This window comes from Sus scrofa, chromosome 17 (assembly GCF_000003025.6).
Source record: "Sus scrofa isolate TJ Tabasco breed Duroc chromosome 17, Sscrofa11.1, whole genome shotgun sequence".
NCBI lineage: Eukaryota > Metazoa > Chordata > Mammalia > Artiodactyla > Suidae > Sus > Sus scrofa.
In genome coordinates, this window is record NC_010459.5 from 44,154,714 (window position 1) to 44,174,911 (window position 20,198).

The window sequence follows — 20,198 nt, forward strand, 5'->3', positions numbered from 1 at the left end:
TAATGGAATCTTTTTTTTTTAACTCCCAAATTTAGAGGGAAAGCAGTCCATTTTCATAATTTAATACTAGCTGTCAAGTTTTATCTCCTGGCTTTTAAGATGTCCTTTTAGTATTTGGTTTTCTACAGTTTAAGATATACCCAGGTATGGTTTTGTTTCTTTTTCTTTTTTGGCCTCCCCACGGCATATGGAATTCATGGGGCAGGGGTCAGATCCAAGCTGCAGCTGTGGCAATGACAGATCCTTAACCTACTGTGCCGGGCCAAGGACTGAACCTGTATCCCGGAGTTCCCACGATGCCACCGATCCCACGGTGCCACAGCACAGGGAACTCCTGGTTGTCTTCTTTGCACTTTTCCTGCTTGGGGGTTACCTGACATCGAACACGCTGCTTGGTATCTTCCACCAGTTTATGGGAATTCTTGACCATTCACTTTCTCTACAAACACTCCCCTGATCCACCCTCTCCTCCTTGTCAGGACTAATCAAACATATGTTACACCTTTTCATTGCATTTCAAATGTCTTTTGATGCATTTATACTTTGCTCTGTTCTTCCCATTCTCTTTTTGTGTCAGTTTAGAGATTTTCTATTGCTCTGTCTTCAAAGTCACTAATCTTATTTTCTGCTGTATCTAATCTGCTTTTAGACTGGGCCACTATGTTCTGAATTTTATAAACTGAAACTTTCCCTCTAGAGTGTTAATTTGATTCTCTTTAAAGATCAATTATCTGTTGGAATTCTTTAAAACTTATTTTGCCCATCTTTTCCTCTATTTTCTTTAACATATTAATCATAGTTATTTTAAAGTCCTTTTCTGCTAACTCTATTATCTTGATCATCTGGGGTCTGCTTCTATTAATATGCTTATTCTCTTGACTTAGTCCATTTCTCAGCTTTTTTGGATACCTAATATATTTTTACCATATGATGGATACTGTGAATAAGAATTACAGCAGCTCTATACAATATCTTCCACTACAAGTGTTTCCTATTTTCTCTTAGACAAACAGAGAGAGAGAATGGGTCCCTTTGGTCCATCAGGGATTGGTCTGTCTTGTTTTATCTGTTCCTCAAGTATGAATGTGCAAGGTCATGGGCTGTGAGTCTGGCCAGTCTTTTTACTCCTGAATCCTGAAGTCTCCAATCCCAAGCAGGTTAAAAAAAAAATCTCTCTTAACGGGAGTTCCCATTGTGACGCAGCAGAAATGAATCTGACTAGTATCCATGAGGTTATTGGTTTGATCCCTGGCCTTGCTCAGTGGGTCGGGGTTCTGGTATTGCTGTGAGCTGTGGTGTAGGTCGCAGACACGGCTCAGATCCCATGTTTCTGTGGCCGTGGCGTAGGCCAGCAGCTGCAGCTCCGATTCAACCTGTAGCCTGGAAACTTCCATATGCCACGGATTCGGCCCTAAAAAGACCAAAAAAAAAAAAAAATCTCTCTTAACAGAGAATCTGTTTTTTGGTTTTTCGTTTTTTGTTTTTTTTGCACAGGAGACCCATCCTTTTAGTGAGATTTTATCTAAGTAGCAAGAGATGGTGAGATTTCAATCTGCCTTCTTGGCTGAGCCACTAATTTCTCAGGCAACCCCAGAAATCAGCAACATCTCCTGGGGGAAAGCTCCTTGCTTTGGGGATTCCTTTAGTTTCCAATCATTCCGCCAGCACTGTATAATCAATCACCACCGGGGTCAGACAGTTTCTCTAACCCAGAACAGTCTCTGTATGGGCCCAGCCTGATCCTCAGCTCACGCTCAAAACTGCCAGGATTCCTCCCAAGAAGAAACAGTCAGCAACTGTCAGTTCAACTAGGAGGAGCCTTCACTGTCTGGAATTTTGGTTCATCTAATTCTTGTTGCTTCCACAGTGATATAATGATGTTTTAAAACTATTTTCCTTCGCAATTTGTCATATATATATATATTTACTTATTTATTTTTGTCCTCTTGTTGGCCTGCCATGCCCTACTATATCATACCTGAAAATAGAAAGTCTCCAATGCTAACTCTTTTTTCTGGAGCTCCCTAGGGCCTGGTTGTGGGGTTTCCTTTTCTTTTCCATCTATATTCATTCTCTCTGTGATCTCGTCCAGTATCGGGTTTTTAAATACTGGCTACATTGGGATGCCTGCCATATTTATTTATCAAGCTTAGAACCTCTCCCATGATTACAGACTCAATTATCTAATCATTACTTGCCACTTCTACTTGAGTATCTCAAGGGATACTTTACCCTTTTTAAAATACCCACAAACTAAACTCCTGGTCTCTTAGCCAACACCCTACCCTGCCCCTTCTACCTACAGTTTTCCCTCAATTGAGATAAAGGGAACTCTACCCCCCTGGGTGTTCCAACCAAAGCTCTTGTAATCCTGACTCCTCTCTTTTCTTTCCAACACCGTATCTCATCAGCCAAGAAATCTTGTCGGCTTTGCCTTCAAACTATGTCCAGAATCCAGCCATTTCTCACCACCTCCACTGCTTCGACCATGGTCTAAACCACCTTCATCTGTCAAGCAGATTATTTCCAACCACCTCCTCTAGTCTCCATTTGCACTCCTGTCCCACTAGTCTATTTTCAATACCACATTCAGAATGGCCATTTTTATTAACTCATTCTTTTGTTTAAACTGTTTAAAACGTTTCCCTTTTAACTCAGTGTAAAACTAGAGATCTTCCAAAGTCTTCAAAAGCCAAGGGGATGTGTACCCAGCCTTTCATCTCCCCTGTTACCTTTCAGGTCTCCAGGGACTTTGCTACCCCCCCTGCCTGAAACGCCCTCTCCCCTACATGACTCCCTCGCTATCCTTTACTTCCTGCAATTCTTGAATCGAATATTACCTTTGTGAGACCAACCCTGGCCACCCAACTTGCAGCTGCAGTCCTTATTACCTGAATTCTGTAGCATTCCTATTCCGATTTTTTCTTTCGTAGCACTTACCACTATTGACATATACAACTGTATTATTTTTAGGTGGATTACCAGCCTCTCCCTCATTCTTTCTACCTTTGGAAGTTCTGAGCTTATCCCTTTGGACTTCCATTCCACATAGTTTCAAAATCTGGCAACTATCTGGAGGAAGAGATCAGTTATGTGTTTGCTGCAGGCCTACTCTCCCTTTGCTGAAGGCTCCCTCCAGGAGGGCAGGGGCTTTTGCCGCTTCTTTTCCTTCCTTGATGTTATCTCCAGCTCTCAGAACAGTCCTGGGCACACAGCAGAAGAGATTTTGCAGTACGTGGCAACAGCAGTATAAAGCAAGTGCAATGGGAACGCAGAAGCCAGAGCACCTGGGCAGATCAGGAGAGGCTTTGGAAAGGAAGTGACACCCCAGCTGGATGTCTGTTAGCATTAAACTTTCCTAACTGCCGAGTACCTTTCCTACTATGCCCAAGTCTGTCTAACCCAGCCCAGCAAGCAAGCGTTCACATAGTGCACCCACGCTGAAAGAACAACCATCTCTCCTCACCAGCAGACTGCTTCAAATAGCCTCTTATTTTTTATCCATCACAAAGAGCAGAAAAAGATGGTTTCTGATGATAGTAGCATTCTGATTGCTCTTCGGTTTTAAACTAGGACCAAATCCAAGGAAATGTTAACACATGGATGAAAAAAACACACGACTTTACTCTGAGGATTAAAAGGATGGAGGGCTTAAAGCTCTTTTTGCTATAGAAATTTTCCAAGTGAAAATTAAGGAATTTGAAATAAAATTTCAATTAACTTTTTTGGCACTAAAGAATAGGGGATAACACTAGAATCAAAAAAAAAAAAAAAAAAAATCAGAGTTTCCTTAGTGGTGCAGCAGAAACAAATCCAACTAGGAACCATGAGTTGGTGGGTTTGATCCCTGGCCTTGCTCAATGGGTTAGGAATCTGGCATTGCCGTGAGCTGTGGTGTAGGTTGCAGATGAGGCTTGGATCTGGCATTGCTATGGCTGTGGCATAAGCTGGCAGCTGTAGCTCCAATTTGACCCCTAGCCTGGGAACCTCCATTTGCTGTGGGTGCGGCCCTAAAAAGAAAAATAAATAAATAAATAAATGGTTATCATCAAAATACTGACAAGGAGTTTTTACTCTATCCTAATAAAAGGGGGGAAAAGAGTAGTGTTTCCAAAATGCACATCAAAGTAGGAAGAAAACTGGAAAATCAGGATTTTTTTTCTACACAGAGATTGTGCATAAGCATGATCATGTGTGTATAAACACTCAGTGTATACAGATACACACAGAGAGAAACTAAATCTGCTTGCCAAACACGCTTCCATAACAGCCATCTGGTCTCAACTGCTTGGAATTTTCTCAAATTATCCTTCAAAGAAGACCATTTTAATTCATTCACTTTCATGTCAGAAACTCACTAAATCCTGAATGTTTTTTTTTCCTTAGGGAAAACTTCAAAAATTTTCAACCCATGTGACCCCTAACCTCACCCAACCGCCTGATCTACGTCTATTCAGCTAGCCACAAGGAGAGGCTCTAGCAAGAAGCAGTTCACTTCAAAACACCAAGTATTTACCAAATGAAATAGAGAAGACAAAAGTAGCATCGGACAAGGTGTCCAGTCTCAAGGGCTTCCACTCAGTGAAAACAAAATTAAACAGGAGTTCCCATTGTGGTTCAGTGGTAATGAACACAACTAGCATCCATGAGGATGCGGGTTTGATCCCTGGCCATGCTCAGTGGCTTAAGGATCCAGGGTTGCTGTGAGCTGTGATGCGGGCTGAAAGGCACAGCTTGGATCTGGTGTTGCTGTGGCTGTGGTGTAAGCTGGCAGCTGTAGCTCTGATTTGACCCCAGCCTGGGAACTTGCATATGCCACAGGTGTGGCCCTAAAAAGAAAATAAATAAATAAAACATTTCTTTCTTAGAAGTGTCATGGGGTAAATTCTAATCTGTGACAGTAACTGTAAGTCCAGCAAGAGTGTAGAAAGTAAGAATAGCTTGGATTTCACATAATACTGAGGTTTTATTTTATTTTATTTTGTCTTTTTAGGGCTGCACCCGTAGCGTATGGAAGATCCCAGGCTAGGGGTCAAATTGGAGCTGTAGCCACCAGCCCACACCACAGCCACAGCAATGCCAGATGCAAACTGTGTCTGTGACCTACATCCCAGCTCACAGCAACGCCAGTTCCTTAATCCACTGAGTGAGACCAGGGATTGAATCTGTGTCCTCAAGGATTCTAGTCAGATTTGTTTCTGCTGAGCCATGACGAGAACTCCACATAATACTGAGGTTTTAAGCTGCACCCTAAAGAAGAGGACCATGAGCAGCATGGAGTGCTGACATGCACCGGAAGGATGAAAGCACAAGTGCAGGGGAAGCAGATGCAGATGTGCCCAATCGAATAAGGCACTGCCTGGAACAAGGAGTGGGGTGAGTGAGGGGAGACAGGTGGTAGCAGTCACACTCCTTAAAAAATCAGGCACCAGTTTTCATCTAAAACAGGAGTTAAGTCGTACCCATGGAAGATTCTTGAGCAGAACACTGAGAAAAACCAGCAACTTCTCCGGTATTCTGGGGGAAATGAGTCTAGTACTAGATTGGGAAGAACAGAGACGGGGGGGGGTGGGGGGGGGACAATGAAAGTGCGAACTGCAGTGGTATGAACATTGGTCTCAATGCGTGGCAACAGAAACCAAGGGAAACAAAGACAGGGGACAATGTGAGGAAGGGCACGGGGTGGGAAGCAGTGGTGTGGCCAATGAAGAAATGGGAAGAATGAAAACCCTCCTTCCAGGCCAAGGGAATGGGAGCCTAAGCACTGAGTCACACTGGCTGGTACAGGGCAAGAGCAACACCAGCCAGGAGCACCTGCCCAGGAGCCTGCCTGCTGGTGTCAGAGCTGGAGTGAGAGCAGATAAATACCAGCAGGGAAAACATGCTGGTATGAAGAGCTGGAGAAATCAAGAGCCCGAGAACAAAGAAAAATACCTCATTCTTGTCTTTATAATCCAGAAGTTAAAAATCATACCTGTTTGCATGGTAAGTTTTAAGCATATCCATTCATTATTCACGCATTATATAAATACATGATAGTTCAACTGAATGCAAGTTTTTCTGTTAGCTACTATCCAACATAAAGTACTACCCATGTCAGGTGGAAATTATGACAAATTAAAAAGTGACACTTGCTTTGCAAAAGTTTACAATCTGACAGAGGGAACAATCTGGGGAGATATTCAGAACAGCATGGCAGAGGCACTGACACATCTGAACAGTCACAGGCTGTCAACCTAGTGGTGTGAGGGTTCCGGGTGACTTTAGGAATAATAAATACACCATAAAACAGAGGAAGGAAGTGCCATAGGGACTTAACATTGGAACAGTCCCTGGGGGTTAACATAAATTTTACTTTACTGAAATTTTTTCATGCCTCATTAAAACAAAAAAGAAACAAAAAAACCAAAAATGACAACAAGATTACAAGCATATAGTTCATGGCTTAGAAGAAGGAAACAAACAACTGGCAGGTGTTTAAGAACAGGGACAAAGTGAAACACCTTACACCTTAGAGTGCTGGGGGAGACAGAAGCTCAGGGAGCTTCCCGGGGGAAGTTAACAACTGAGCTGGCCCACGAGGCACAGGAAAACACCACACAAAGTGGCGGGTACTGCCCGCAAAGACACAGGAGGCACAGGAGAGCACAGTGAGTTGATAACTCATTCAAGTTCAAGTCGTTGTATCTCAAAGGCAAAATCATACAAACCACACAAACTGTAGCAGGCAAAAACTGAGACATTCTTATAACAATCTATAGACTGTAAATGGACCACACTGTGAAAGCCTGTTTTCATTCTATGCATTGACATCAGTTTGACAAAGAATAAGAAAGCAAAGAGTCAGTTAGGATGGAAATCTATCTCCACCCCTCACCCCATATCCCAGCCAGGAGACTCTTGACTCCAAAGCAGGGCCGTGCTAATCTGCCAGTCCTGAGCTAGAATGAATCATGTGTAAAGATGTTTCTAGCAACTCACCACTAGGTATCCACTGCTGAGACTGCAATTTGGGGCTGGGACCAGGCCAGCAGCTGTACAAGTGGACTGAGCAAGCTGATAAGACACTGCATAGGAATGCAGGGAGGTAGCAGCCAGGCCTTTCTGGTGCTGACTGAACACCCTTCTCTGCCCCAAGCTAATGCCAGCAAGTGGGCAGACACCCTCCCAAAGGGCCTTGGAAGAAGGACAGAAGAAAAGGCCTCATTTTCTTCCACTGATTTTCTGTGCACTGGACTCTTGGAAGACTGCCCTGATTTTCAAGCTTTGCGTTAGCCTGGGAAATTTTTGTTCAGTATCCACCCCCACCCCCGTAAACCCACCATGTAAAACAGATGTAAGGGGAGAACGGTGAAGCCCGCTTGACCCCTCGTAGGTTGTCCAGTCTGTCCTGCGGTGTGGAGGTTGGACCCACATGGCTGCCTTTCTGAACATCAACATCAAAACTACATATCCGGCCTCTTGCTTAAATTTCTATAATTTTTGAGGCATAATTAATGCAAATTCAGATTCTAGCTTATGTTTCAACACATATAAACGTTCTCTTTGCTATACCCGGAAGAGGATAAAAAGAGCCTTGCTAAGATACATAGCAATTTACCAAATTATTTCTGTCTGATCAGCTAATGCTGCCCTTCAGGTACCGGGGGGGACGTCATAACAACAACTGAAATATGGTTAATGATTTGGGCCAAATGGCTACTAGGAGAAAATAAAATCTCTTACAGTGTTTTAACTACCAAACCAACCATAACATCTCCAAGGGAGGAAAACCCATTGTCAAGCAATATAATTCTATCACCTCACAGCAATCTTGCAAAGGCTATTCATAACTATTTGCTTGAAAGGTACTGCAATGACAATACATCAAATTATTGTTCCTATTAAGTGTTCTATTCATTAGTTGGATAATCCTTGACAGAGACCTGAAAGCAACTCTCACAGGCTAGTCACTGATCAACCGCTGCTATATCACCCTCTGACCCGGATCGTTTCATGCTTGTTTCTTTCTTGATGGTTAAATTAGGGTCCACGGCCCCTGCTCCTAGCTACTTCCCATGCAAACACAGAGTAAAAGGACATGTGAAAATGCTTTAAGCTGGCAGCAAGGTGGTTTACACAGATAGAGCATTATCAGCTCTGGAAAGGCACACTGGTGTCCAGGGGAAAGGACAGGTATTTGTGCTATTGCTACACTTGCAGAATGTGAATTCTGCCAAGTCAGCCACAGTAACCCCGTAACAGACAGCTTATGTCCCAGAAAGTGCAGCTGGCAATGAGGGCCCTCCAACGTGCACAGACTGCTTCTTCTTTTGCTTTTAATTTCTCCTCGGTAAGCTCCTTGGCACAGACTTCCTCCTTTGTAACATTTACTCCTCTTCCTTTCTAGCATCTGGGTACCAGGTCCTAATGCTGCCCTTTTCCCCACAGTGGAAATTCCTAAACTGCATATATATGGGCAGCGTGCCACTGAAACCATTGATGTCCCCTGCCCCTCGTTCAATCCACAGTGTAAAGGCCAAGTAATTAGCTGACACCCAAGGCCCTGCATAATTTAACTCTTCCTACTATTCCTCAAGTCAGACCCCAACTGAGCTCAGCAATTTGTCACACCACAACCTCCGGTACCACTCCGGCTATGGAGCCGTAGTTCGTGTCACAAAAGCTTCTCCTAAAACCCTGACCTTCCTTTCCTATCCACTTCTCCTCCTGTGCAGCCACTGTCTCCAGCACACACTCCCAAGAGTGCACTTACCACAATATCGGCCCAGCCATGTGCCCCTTCTCCCGGACAAAACTCCCTGGAGGCAGGGACCATGTCTTGACACTCATCCTTGTATCCTAGGCTTCCTAATGGATTCTCAATACACAGCTGTAACCAAGTCCAATTATAATTACTAGTTCATGTGATTCCATTCCATTTTGTTGAATAACTATTTACTAAGTATTAGACTTTTACATTCTAATGGGAAAAACAAACAAAATGAAATAAGAAATCAAAACACAATTCTAAGTTGTAGTAAGTGCTATGAAAGGAATACAGGAGTGAAATAAAGAATCATTAAGAGGAGGAGCAGGATCTACTTTGTCATAAAAAGCATGTGGATAAAGAGCATCCCAGGCAACAGGGACTATACAGGCAAAGGTGGTGGGTGGGAAAGAATGGCTAATTCAAGGCATTAAAGAAGGCAAGTTATTTGGCTGTAGAGTAACAAGAGAGATGGTGAAACATCATTTATCTGAAAATTAATTTGGTGACTTATGGAGAATATGATAACAGAGGGTCCTGCTGGGCACAGCAAGTGGCCTAAACTTTCGTGCAATAGAGAGCCACTTGAAGAATATAGCCAGCAATTAAAATGATCTAACTTATGCTCCAAAAAAAAAGAGCCACAGGGAATTCCCTGGTGTCTCAGAGGGTTAAGGATCTGGCGTTGTCACTGCTGTGGCTCTGGTTACTGTAGTGGCACAGGTTCGATCCCTGGCTGGGGAACTTCAGCATGCCGCAAGTGTGGCCAAAAAAACAAATAAAAAAAGACCCACAGCACAACTCCATCGAGTAGTTAAAACAACTGTTCAGCTAAGGCCATCAGTCCAACCTAAAGGCTGTACCTCCGCCTGCCAAGCCAGTGTGGAAGCTGAGAGGGCGGACGCGCGGCCGGCCCCGAGGACGGCGATGGTCTCCCCGTCATCATCCACCACTTTGAAGTCCAGGTCCTCGTTGTACTTTCTGCGCTTCACTTGCCGCCCCGAGCGTCGTTTCTGCAGGACAAACACACCCGCCAGAGAGACGCCCTGTGAGTCAGAGGGAAAAGCTTGTACAAGGATACCCTCACCGCCACTCACTCACACTCCAAGGAGCTCTCTCTAACCTGACAAGAAGAATCTTCTCTAAACACAACTATTTTAAGAACTAGATTCACTTGAAATGGGACCCAGCTGAGGGAGGGGATCTGTGTCACCAGGACCCCACTGAGAAGAAGGTATGGTCTAAAGAAGCCAGAACAGCTAGAAGCTCTGAATTTTTGACAATGATTTAATAGTGTTTTTTGTTTGTTTGCCAAATCCACAATACTTAATATGTACTCTTAAACAAGTATATAGCACCAATTTTATTAGGACTTACTCTGAGAATCTCCTAACATCCTTTGAAATGCAAGGAACATCCTAAGTGTGACAAAATAAGATTTGTGACTCATCCTTTAAGGACTCATCTATAATTAAGAAGCTTGTGACCTTTCAGAGATAACATTCCGCAACAAAGCAACCTAGTGGCTTTCCTCATACAGAAATCACATGGTTCATCTCTATGTACACGTGCTATCCTAGCAGTAGAAATACTTCTAGAAACCATTCACCAGCTAGCTTACTCTTAAATCCTTAAACCTCAGGAAACAAAACTAAAAGCCAAACCTCACCTCCCTTACCATCTAAAGCTATTTCCTGGGCTTCTCTCTGTGCTCCCCTCATTTCTTCACTACGTCACCTCTACGGTGTTTACCTTTACATGGAGGGTCCACATTAAAAGCTCTCCCCCAAACCCACAAGCAGATTACCATGCTAGAAACACTTCAGCCCATGCCAATTCCCATCAGCCCGATGTACTTGCTCTTCTGCCAGTCAGGATACTTAAAAGCCACAAACCCAAGTTTACAGGCAGTGAAAGGGGGTCTCTGCTCTGACACCCCCAACAATACTACTTATTACTACAATGAAGTTCACCTAGACATCTACGAGGGTCCAGATGAGTCTTAATACGCAGTTACTGGGTCTTATTCTAAAGGGTCCCCTTGCAATAGCTCAGCCCAGATAAACTGCTGTGGATATCAGAGGAAAGAGCACTTTCAATATTAGAAGTCAAGTCCAAGAGAGGTTGCCTCAACTCAGAAGATTCCTACTAACGTCATGAGCACACTTTGGTGTGCTTTTAGACATCTCACTTAGGTGGGCAACTCCTTGTTTCCAAGTTTGGACAAAATTTCCTTATTGTTTTGGCATGATGAACACATCCCTAGCTTTTCCAGTATCTGGGATTATGAAAACGTTCTTGTGCAGACTGGCCCGGTACTCTGAGCCCTAAATACAGTACCTACATGGCAAAACAGGACCTCTGAGCCTTACCTAGCCTGGTTCACAATTCCACTTTCCACATTCACTCTCTCTGTGGCCTAATATCATGTTACTTTCCAAGGAGGACGAAAACACCGAGGATGTTTTAGCATAAGGATCAGGATGCTAGAGAAAATGCCTATGGTCTTTTGGTGCTCACCCACTAACACAGTGACAGCCCAGCCCAGGTCTGTGTGCAGGGGATGCAGGCTACAGACACGAGAGAGGAGCAACAGGATCAGTGTCGGCAAGACCCCGCCCTGCAGCCCTAATGCCCCCCAGGGGTCCCGGGCACACCTGTACCTGGCTGTCTGCAGACTCAGTGGATTCCTCAGGACTCCGCAGGGATGGGTTCGGCAGGCCCTGATCCAGCTCTAAACTCTCCACTGTGGTTTCACTTTTCCTTTTTCCTTTCTTCTTTTTCTCCACAGGGGTTGGTCCTTGCTCCTTGCTACAAGGAGAAATTCAGAATTAAAACTGTTGGGCAGTTTTTAAAACTAAGATTCCTCATGTGATTTAATTTAGGAGAGCACATCCTGCAATTCATGGACCAGGACAGGTTTTAATGGAAAATCCAGAAGAGTTTGTTCCCAGAGGGGGAGGGTGCGGGATGGATTGGGAATCTGGGGTTAATAGATGCAAACTATTGCCTTTGGAATGGATAAGCAATGAGATGTATAGCACTGGGAACTATATCTAGTCACTTATGATGGAGCAGGATAATGTGAGAAAAAGGAATGTATATATGTATGTGTGACTGGGTCACCTTGCTGTATGACAAAAAATTGACAGAACACTGTAAACCAGCTATAATGGAAAAAAAAATCATTAAAAAGTTGATTCTGACAACTGAAAAGAGGGAAAGGCCAAAAAAAGTTTTTTCCCATAAATACGGGAAGAACTATCTATATGAGTTGATCTAGAATTCACTTTTTTTTATACTATCATAACTACTATAGATATGATTAAAGTAAAATAAAATAATATGGACATCTCCAAAAACCTCAGTTTCATCTAAATGTCTTCTCTAGGAAGTTGAATTGCTTCACAGATACTCAGAATCATCCAATTCCAATCTCCTGGGAAGAGCCATCTCCCTAATCCATCATCTTCCTCCACTGAGTATGGTCTATGTATAAGATTTGGAGTGAGGACCAGGACTTCAAAAATGAAAACAACACTGCCCCAGCCCTTGAGGAGGTTACAAGGATAAAATTCCCACAGACCACCTAGAGCCGCAGCCATGGCAATAGATGGATGCCTCCTAAGAGAGGTGGAAATGGGCAAATTCGTCCGCCCTGCAAGCCCTGCTGAGATGGCAACATCTCCTTTAGTAAGCCCTTTCTGGCCCTCCTAGCTAATAAAATCTCTTTTCTACACTCCTAAGTACCTCAACGGTTCTTTGCTTAAGGTAGTCAAACTCTGACCTCTCACCAAAGTTAGTCATTAAAAGTGACACCACGCAGGAAATTACACAGTACCTGGGATCCTCTGCAGTCGCATGATAAACATTTGCTGAATGGATGACTATTTTATACTTGCCCCCTCGTTTTGACAACTGAATGAGCCGAAAAGCAAAGATGCTACATTCGCAATGTGCACACACACACACTCAGATTTTGGTTTCTAATACTGAAGTTCCTTATAAAAACAGCTGATTCCAAGATGGGGAAGTTATAAGCTCAGCCTGAAACACCTTGTTACATCAGAAGGTAAAGGGAGTGCTCAACAAAATGAAGGCAGCATGTCGAAAAGGCACAGGCATCAGAATGAAGAACTCTCATTGGTCAAAACTGGGGCCATCTGAGCACCAAAGTAATTAAGCTCAGTAACGAATTATAAGCCACGGAAAACAAGAGGAATCCATACCAACGATAGATTACAGATAAATAATGAATAAACGAGGGAGAAGGGAAAGCTTGTGCTTGCTACAGAATCCAAACAGGAAATACAGAGGAAGTGGTAGAGTTGGAAGTCATTCTGTAACCACTGCAGCAAAGATAGGTACAGTCCAGAATCATTAAGGAATGCTAAATCTAGGGAGAGAACAATTTGAAGGGGAACAGGATATTTGTCTGATCTTAAAGTATCTCTCCACAGACTGCTTGTTAGTTGCACACAAGCAAAAGCAGTAACGAGACAGTGGTTATATAAGTAAATGGCCTTGCTCTTAGGAAAGACACAGTGGAACATTTAGGGATAAAAAAAGGCATATTTGTGACTCATTTTCAAAGGTTGAGGAAAAAAACATAAATACACATAAATATAAATTATTCTGATATATATCTATTCCATAACTGAAGTGAATACTGTGTGTGTTCAGCGTCTTTTTGCTGATAACCAATACCATGATCCTTCAAGCCATGAGAGTCAGCAGAAGGTCAGGCTGCGCTACAGTATTCTAGTCTTTTTACCACTGAGATTGGTCCAGGGATGGACACACTGGCCCAGAGAAGTCAACTTGGGACTCCTTCCTTAGAGTAAATAAATACATAAATACATAAATAAATAAATAAATAAAACACTGGGAGTTCTCACCATGGTGCAGCGGAAATGAATCTGACTAGGAACCATGAAGTTGCAGGTTTGATCCCTGACCTCACACAGTGGGTTAAGGATCTGGTGTTGCCATGAGCTGTGGTATAGGTCACAGACACAGCTCAGATCTGGCATTGCTAGTGGCGTAGGCTGGCAGCTGTAGCTCCAACTGGACCCCTAGCCAGGAATCTCCACATGCTGAGAGTGTGGCCCTAAAAAGCAAAAAAAAAAAAAAAAAAAAAAAAAAAAAAAAGACTGATTTCTGGCAGAAGTGGGTGGGAAAGTGAATTGTTTTCCTTCTAGGTCATAAAGCCGCTAGGCTATGAACCTACAGTTGCAGGCAGGCACAGCTCAACCCTGAGAATGAAAGCAGGTGTCAAGGTTGGACCGGATGCCCAAAGAGGCACAGGAAGGCTGTGAGACAGACCTCTGTGGAATCCTCAACTGTAGCTCCTGGTTCTGATTCCTTAAACAAGTGAATCCATTTGTTGCTGTTGTTTTTAACTTAATTCAAGTTGGGTTTATGACACTTGTAACCAAGAGAGTTCTAAATAACACAAATGCCTAACATGCTCACCATTTAATGGCACTTGAGGCTGGATCAAAGCAGTCTTATCTTTATAATTTTTGCTCTTCCAGCTTTCAGAGTTAGAACAAACTAATGTACAGGTCAGAAAAAAAAAAAAAACCAAACCCAAAAGAAACGAGATTTTAGAGGCTCAAAGTACCTGTTTTTAGTAACAAAACACAACTTGCTTTTATAATAAAACATACATCCATATATCCACTTTAAAGAAAGCATCTAAGACGTATTTAGGACATGCAGGACTCTTCCAACATATAAACCATACATACATACCATCCATGCAGGAAAACTGTCAGGTATAACCAACAAGAGGCCTCAGCCCCAAAGCGCTCTCTCCCCTTGTCTTCTACACAACTTCCTCAGCCAAGAGTTTATACATCTTTACTTTCCGAAGTTTGTATTACGAAAGTAGGTAACTTTTTTGCTTTTTACATAGGAACTTACAGTACTAAGGTACTAAACTGAAAGACTTTCTCAAACTTTTCTCCCAGCTCTATTGCCAGCTGCCTCTGCTAGAATGGAGAGTTAGTTACTCAGAGCTTGCTTTGCGTGTGAGGAGAAAAGTCCCCGTCACAGCATGGTACTATTATGAGTCTTTTATTACTTTGCCCTCATGGATTCCAGGTATTGAAATCTTTTACCTACTGAACAAACTGAATTATTTCAAAATAACTTATCTTTTCATTTTAAAATTAAACCTTATAAAATGTCCATCAAAGTCTTAGCAGGAAACAATCAATTACTGCCACAGTGTGTTGGCGTAATCCCCAAATTCAGAATGATTTAAAATGACTCCTGATGCCAATTACCACCTTCACAGACATTCACGCATCAAGGGAGCCCAGCCCGGGAACCACCAGCCACTTGGGGAACAACACTTCAGAAAGGCTTCCAATCCAGGCCTTGCCACAGGATTCAATCCTCTTCCCCAAAGTACAATACTGAAAACATGGACGTTACTTCAGAGAGTTCATCTGCACAGTTAATCCAACTTTTACTTGATGCCCGTATTAGTTCAGCACAGAGAACTGAGTTGGAGATAGATGTTTAAAGATAGTGATTAAAAGAAAACAATGAAAAACACCCAAAACTAATGGTTTTGGTGCAGATGTTGGCAAAATGTGAATCCTATCTCCCTATCTTCAGTCCCTTTAATCATCTCACTAGCAACATCAAAACAAAGATTATACAAGTTTATGGTATTATCCTAGTAAATAAAAAATAAAAATCAAACAAAACCATTACACACTGGGCATCAATCTGGAGAAAATCATGACTTGCAAAGATACATGCCCCCCCATGTTCACTGTGGCATGGAAGCAACTCCTCCATCAACAGAGGAGTAGATTAAGAAGTTGTGGTATATATATACAATGGAGTATTACTCAGCCATAAAAAATAATGAAATAATGGCATTTGCAGCAACATGGATGGACCTAGAAATTATCATGCTAAGTAAAGTTAATCAGACAGTGAGACACAGACATCATATGCTATCACTTACATGTGGAATCTAAAAAATGGATACAAATGAACTTATTTGCAGAAGAGAAACAGACTCACATACTTTGAAAAACTTATGATTACCAAAGGAGACAGGTTGCAGGGAGGGAAGGACTGGGGGTTTTAGATGTTCTAAAATTAGGTTCTCTCTTTTTATTTGTTTTGGCCACCACATGGCATATGGAGTTTCCAGGCCAGGGATCAGATCTGAGCTGCAGCTGTGACCTAAGCCACAGCTATGGCAATGCCAGATCCTTAACCCACTGTGCCAGGCCGGAGATTGAACCTGAAATCCCAGGGCTCCTAAAATGACCCCAATCCTGTTGCAACACAGCAGGAACTCCTAAAATTAGGTTCTGATGATGGCTGAAAACTCTAAAAAAAATTCACTGAATTAAAAAAATTTAAGAAGTTCCCGTTGTAGCACAACAGAAATGAATCCGACTAGGAACCATGAGGTTGTGGGTTTGATCCCTGGCCGTGCTCAGTGGGTTAAGGATCCAGTGTTGCTGTGAGCCATGGTGTAGGTCAAAGATGTGGCTCAGATCCCAAGTTGCTGTGGCTGTGGCGTAGGCCAGCGGCTGTGGCTCCGATTAGACCCCTAGCCTGGGAGCCTCCATATGCTGCAGGTGCAGCCCTAAAAAGACAAAAAGACAATCAATCAATCAATCAATCAAAAATCAAAATATACATAAGAATTTTAAAAAGATGAAAAAGGGGAGTTTTAACAGATCTAGTAAAAGTGATAAAAAGCAAATGAAAATACATTTCTTAATGTAGAAGGGCTTCAAATGAAACATTCAAGCCATCCATCCTTACTTGCACCAAATCCCACTTTCTGGAGAGATTTGCTTTTTTTTTTCTTTAAGGCCAGATTTGTGGCATATGGAGGTTCCCAGGCTAGCGGTCAAACTGCAGCTGCAGCTGCCAGCCTACACCATAGCCACAGCAATGCCAGATCCCAGCTGCATCTGTGACCTATGCCACAGCTTGCAGCAACACCAGATCCTTAACTCACTGAGCAAGGCCAGGGATTGAACCTGCATCCTCATGAATACTAACTAGTTGGGTTTGTAACCCACTGAACCTCAAAAGGAACTCCTGAAGAGATCTGCTTTTGATTGATATATCCCTAACTCCAAAAATGTTCATGCAACTAGTTCATTCTTTACCAAAATTAAGCAATAGTTACTCTCATCTTGATATGAAAATTGATGAATTTAGATCTTATATATCACCCCATTCCTTTCTCTACTCAATTTTTTTGATGAATTCCTTTAGTCTAGGTAATCACATTTTAAATTTTCGTTAGTTCTTTCTTGTTTTCTGATTATTCTTTTTTCATGATAACCCATTCTTCTTTTGCAGACACAGTATCTATCATCTTGAATCTGAGGACACTAACTTAAAATCTTTACAAGTTCTTTCCCTTGAATCGTTTCTTCTGAAGACAGTTATCCTGCTCATTCCTCTTCTTCCTACTTCCTTGCTGCTTTTCCACTATGGTCTTGGGATCTTTGGTGAACTACTCCTATTTAAAATGAATGAGGTTGATAATAAACGTGGCTAGTGAGGCTCTTTCTCCAACAAGCCTCACCCCTGAATGGGAGGCCTGGCCTGGGACTCTGCATACCCAAGTGGCTACCCCTCTCTCCCCGTATTAGGGGTAGGGGCAGGGAAAGGCAGAGAAGCTTGGGCTCCTATGCCCCCTTCTTGTGGATGTTCAGTCTCCACTTGGAGCCTAGACCCTCCCCCAGAGCAAACTTCTCAAAATCTTTAGAGTAACTGCCTCACTTTAGCCTGGAGCTGACAAACCATGCAGCCACTCTGCAAACAACCCCTAGGAGAGCCACCTCCACTTCTGGCCTGCCTCCCCAACCCTTCCCCAGGGTGGCCTGGGCCACTGTGAGGAGGAAGCTCCTGCATGTGCTCTGGGCTGGGACTCCCTCCACAGTACCTGTCCATGAGTATGACATCACAGGCCTCCCTCATCCAGAAACTCATAACACTTCTCATCTTTAAAGAATGTATTGGGAGTTCCTGTTGTGGCTCACAGTAACAAACCCAGCTAGTATCCATAAGGATATAGGTTTGATCTCTGGCCTTGCTCGGTGGGTTAAGGATAGGGCATTGCCCTGAGCTGTGGTGTAGGTTGCAGATTCAGCTCAGATCTGGTTTTGCTGTGGTGTAGGCCAGCAACTACAGCTTCAATTCGACACTTAGCCTGGGAACTTCCATATACCACACATGCAGCCCTTAAAAAAAAGAGTTCCCATCGTGGCGCAGCGAAAACGAATCTGAGTAGGAACCATGAGGTTGCGGGTTTGATCCCTGGCCTTGCTTGGTGGGTTAAGGAACCGGCGTTGCGTGAGCTGTGGTATAGGTCGCAGACGTGGCTAGGATCCCGTGTTGCTGTGGCTGTGCCATAGGCCGGCAGCTACGGCTCCAATTAGACTCCTAGCTTGGGAACCTTCATATGCCGCGGGTGCGGCCCTGAAAAGACAAAAGGAACCAACAAAAAGAAGGTATTCCCTTCTATTTGCCCTGCCATTTCATTAAAGACCTGGGGAAGAAGAATAAAGGTATGCTCTATCGACATCTTAAAACTGGAAATCCCCCAAAGAACATTTATTTAAATATCTTTTTGCTTTAAGTCTTTTCTCATCTATTAATTCTTTTAATAACTGCCTTAACACTCACCTCTTTCAAGGGACTCCCTTGATTAGAACTGAAATACTGTGAATCCTCTAAATTCTTTCAGCTATTTTGCATACAGTTTTACTAAGTCCTTTCATTTGTTTTTATTTTTCCCTGTTTTTGGAACACCTGCAAGGCTGCTTGTCTAACTTGTGAAAGTCCCTAAGTGACAAGGCTCATGGATGAGCCTTAGGTGACACCTTCCTACCTCCATTATCCCACTGCCAACAGAAGTACTCATAACAAAGCAAGGCACATGGGAAGCAGTAACTACGAACCAGACAAATAAATGAGCAGATGTTCATCAAGCATTGCTGTTTAACTACTTCCTTACAGGTTAAGTTAAGGTCCACGATCCATGAGCCCCAAATTTAGAAAGCCCTGTGAATTAGAGTAAGCCCTCCAGGAGCTCTTAGAAATATAGGACAAGAGACTTAGTCCAAAGCTTCAGAGGTGGGTCTTTGACGTTATCACTTAGATTTCCTCCCTACTTAACATAAAGCCCAGGTGGGTCCCAAGCAGAGGGTCTCTACTCAGAACTCATGAGTGTCTTTATATTCATCTTCTTTCTTCTAATAAATGATCAGAATGTAAAAGCAAGTCTCCAAGCAGAAATAATTCGGTCAATGGACACTCCTGAGCCTAAACCCAGCCTCAATAAAGATCTGCACCCTAAACAAAGGCAGGCAACTGACCTCCAAACACTGACGCAGAGCTGAGCTGGTTGCCTTTTATTATCCCTCCTGCATCACAGTAATCAGGTGACTCACAGCACAAACAGTTATATAATCAGAAGGTCTGGAGCTTAACTTTTTTCTTTTCTTTCTTACTTTCTTTTTTTTTTTTTTTTTTTTTTTTTTTTTGTCTTTTTGCCATTTCTTGGGCTGCGTCCATGGCATATGGAGGTTCCCAGGCTAGGGGATGAATCGGAGCTGTACCCGCCAGCCTATGCCAGAGCCACAGCAATGCAGGATCCGAGCCGCGTCTGTGACCTACACCATAGCTCACGGCAACGCCGGATCCTTAACCCACTGAGCAAGGCCAGGGATCGAACCCGCAACCTCATGGTTCTTAGATTCGTTAACCACTCAGCCACGATAGGAACACCCTGGAGCTTAACTTTCTAGAAGCTACCATGAAAGAAAAAACATCAGAAAATGTAAAACCTTCTCCCAGGATATTACCAAGCTTATTAGATTCAGGAGAAAAATCTGCTCTGAGGTGACAAACCCAAACAAATGGGGGTAAAAAGCTGCAGCACAGAAACTGGGGCTAACCTTACAATTCATTTCTTTTCCTCTTTTGGGTTCTTCATACCTAGCAGATTCTGACTATAAAAACGTAAATATGCTCCATTTTCCCAGTGATCTCTCACCTATTTCTCAAGGAAAGTCTAGAAATCAGCTATACTCTATTTGGCCAGCTTTTGGACTACAGTTCCCTGGGCTCCACCCTGGACCTAATAAATCCTTCTCTCTGGGGATGGTCAGGGGCTCAACTTCTCTAACACGCTGTCCAGGTAATTCCTCAGACACAGCCAAGTTCAAGAAGCAGAGATCCAGGCAGTCAGCCCTCGACTTGGGCTAGCATGCTAATTAATTTCTTCCCGTTTGAGAGCAAATATAAACTGTTCTGGTATGTGTGGAAATTCTAAAACTTATGCTCTGCCCTCAACAACAACATGAACACCAACACTCAAGACACTGCCTTGAGTCAGGGTCCAGCTCCAGCTCAGTCAAAATGCTTAGCGCCCAGTTTGAGAAAA

The 20,198-nt window shown here is 43.1% G+C and overlaps 1 protein-coding gene across 5 annotated transcripts in view; it reads right to left on the reverse strand.

Moving 5' to 3' along the window:
• The window catches only part of CHD6 (chromodomain helicase DNA binding protein 6), a 217,417-nt gene that overhangs the window by 106,658 nt on the left and 90,561 nt on the right, over positions 1-20,198 (reverse strand). For 3 of the 5 annotated variants that reach the window (XM_021077870.1, XM_021077872.1, XM_021077868.1), the window contains exons 4-5: positions 11,407-11,560; positions 9,613-9,762 (exon numbers count right to left, since the gene is read on the reverse strand). In XM_021077870.1, the coding sequence (XP_020933529.1) occupies positions 9,613-9,762; positions 11,407-11,560 (304 nt within the window). The remainder of the gene's footprint in view (positions 1-9,612; positions 9,763-11,406; positions 11,561-20,198) is intronic. The other 2 variants (XM_021077871.1, XM_021077869.1) reach the window with 1 other exon arrangement.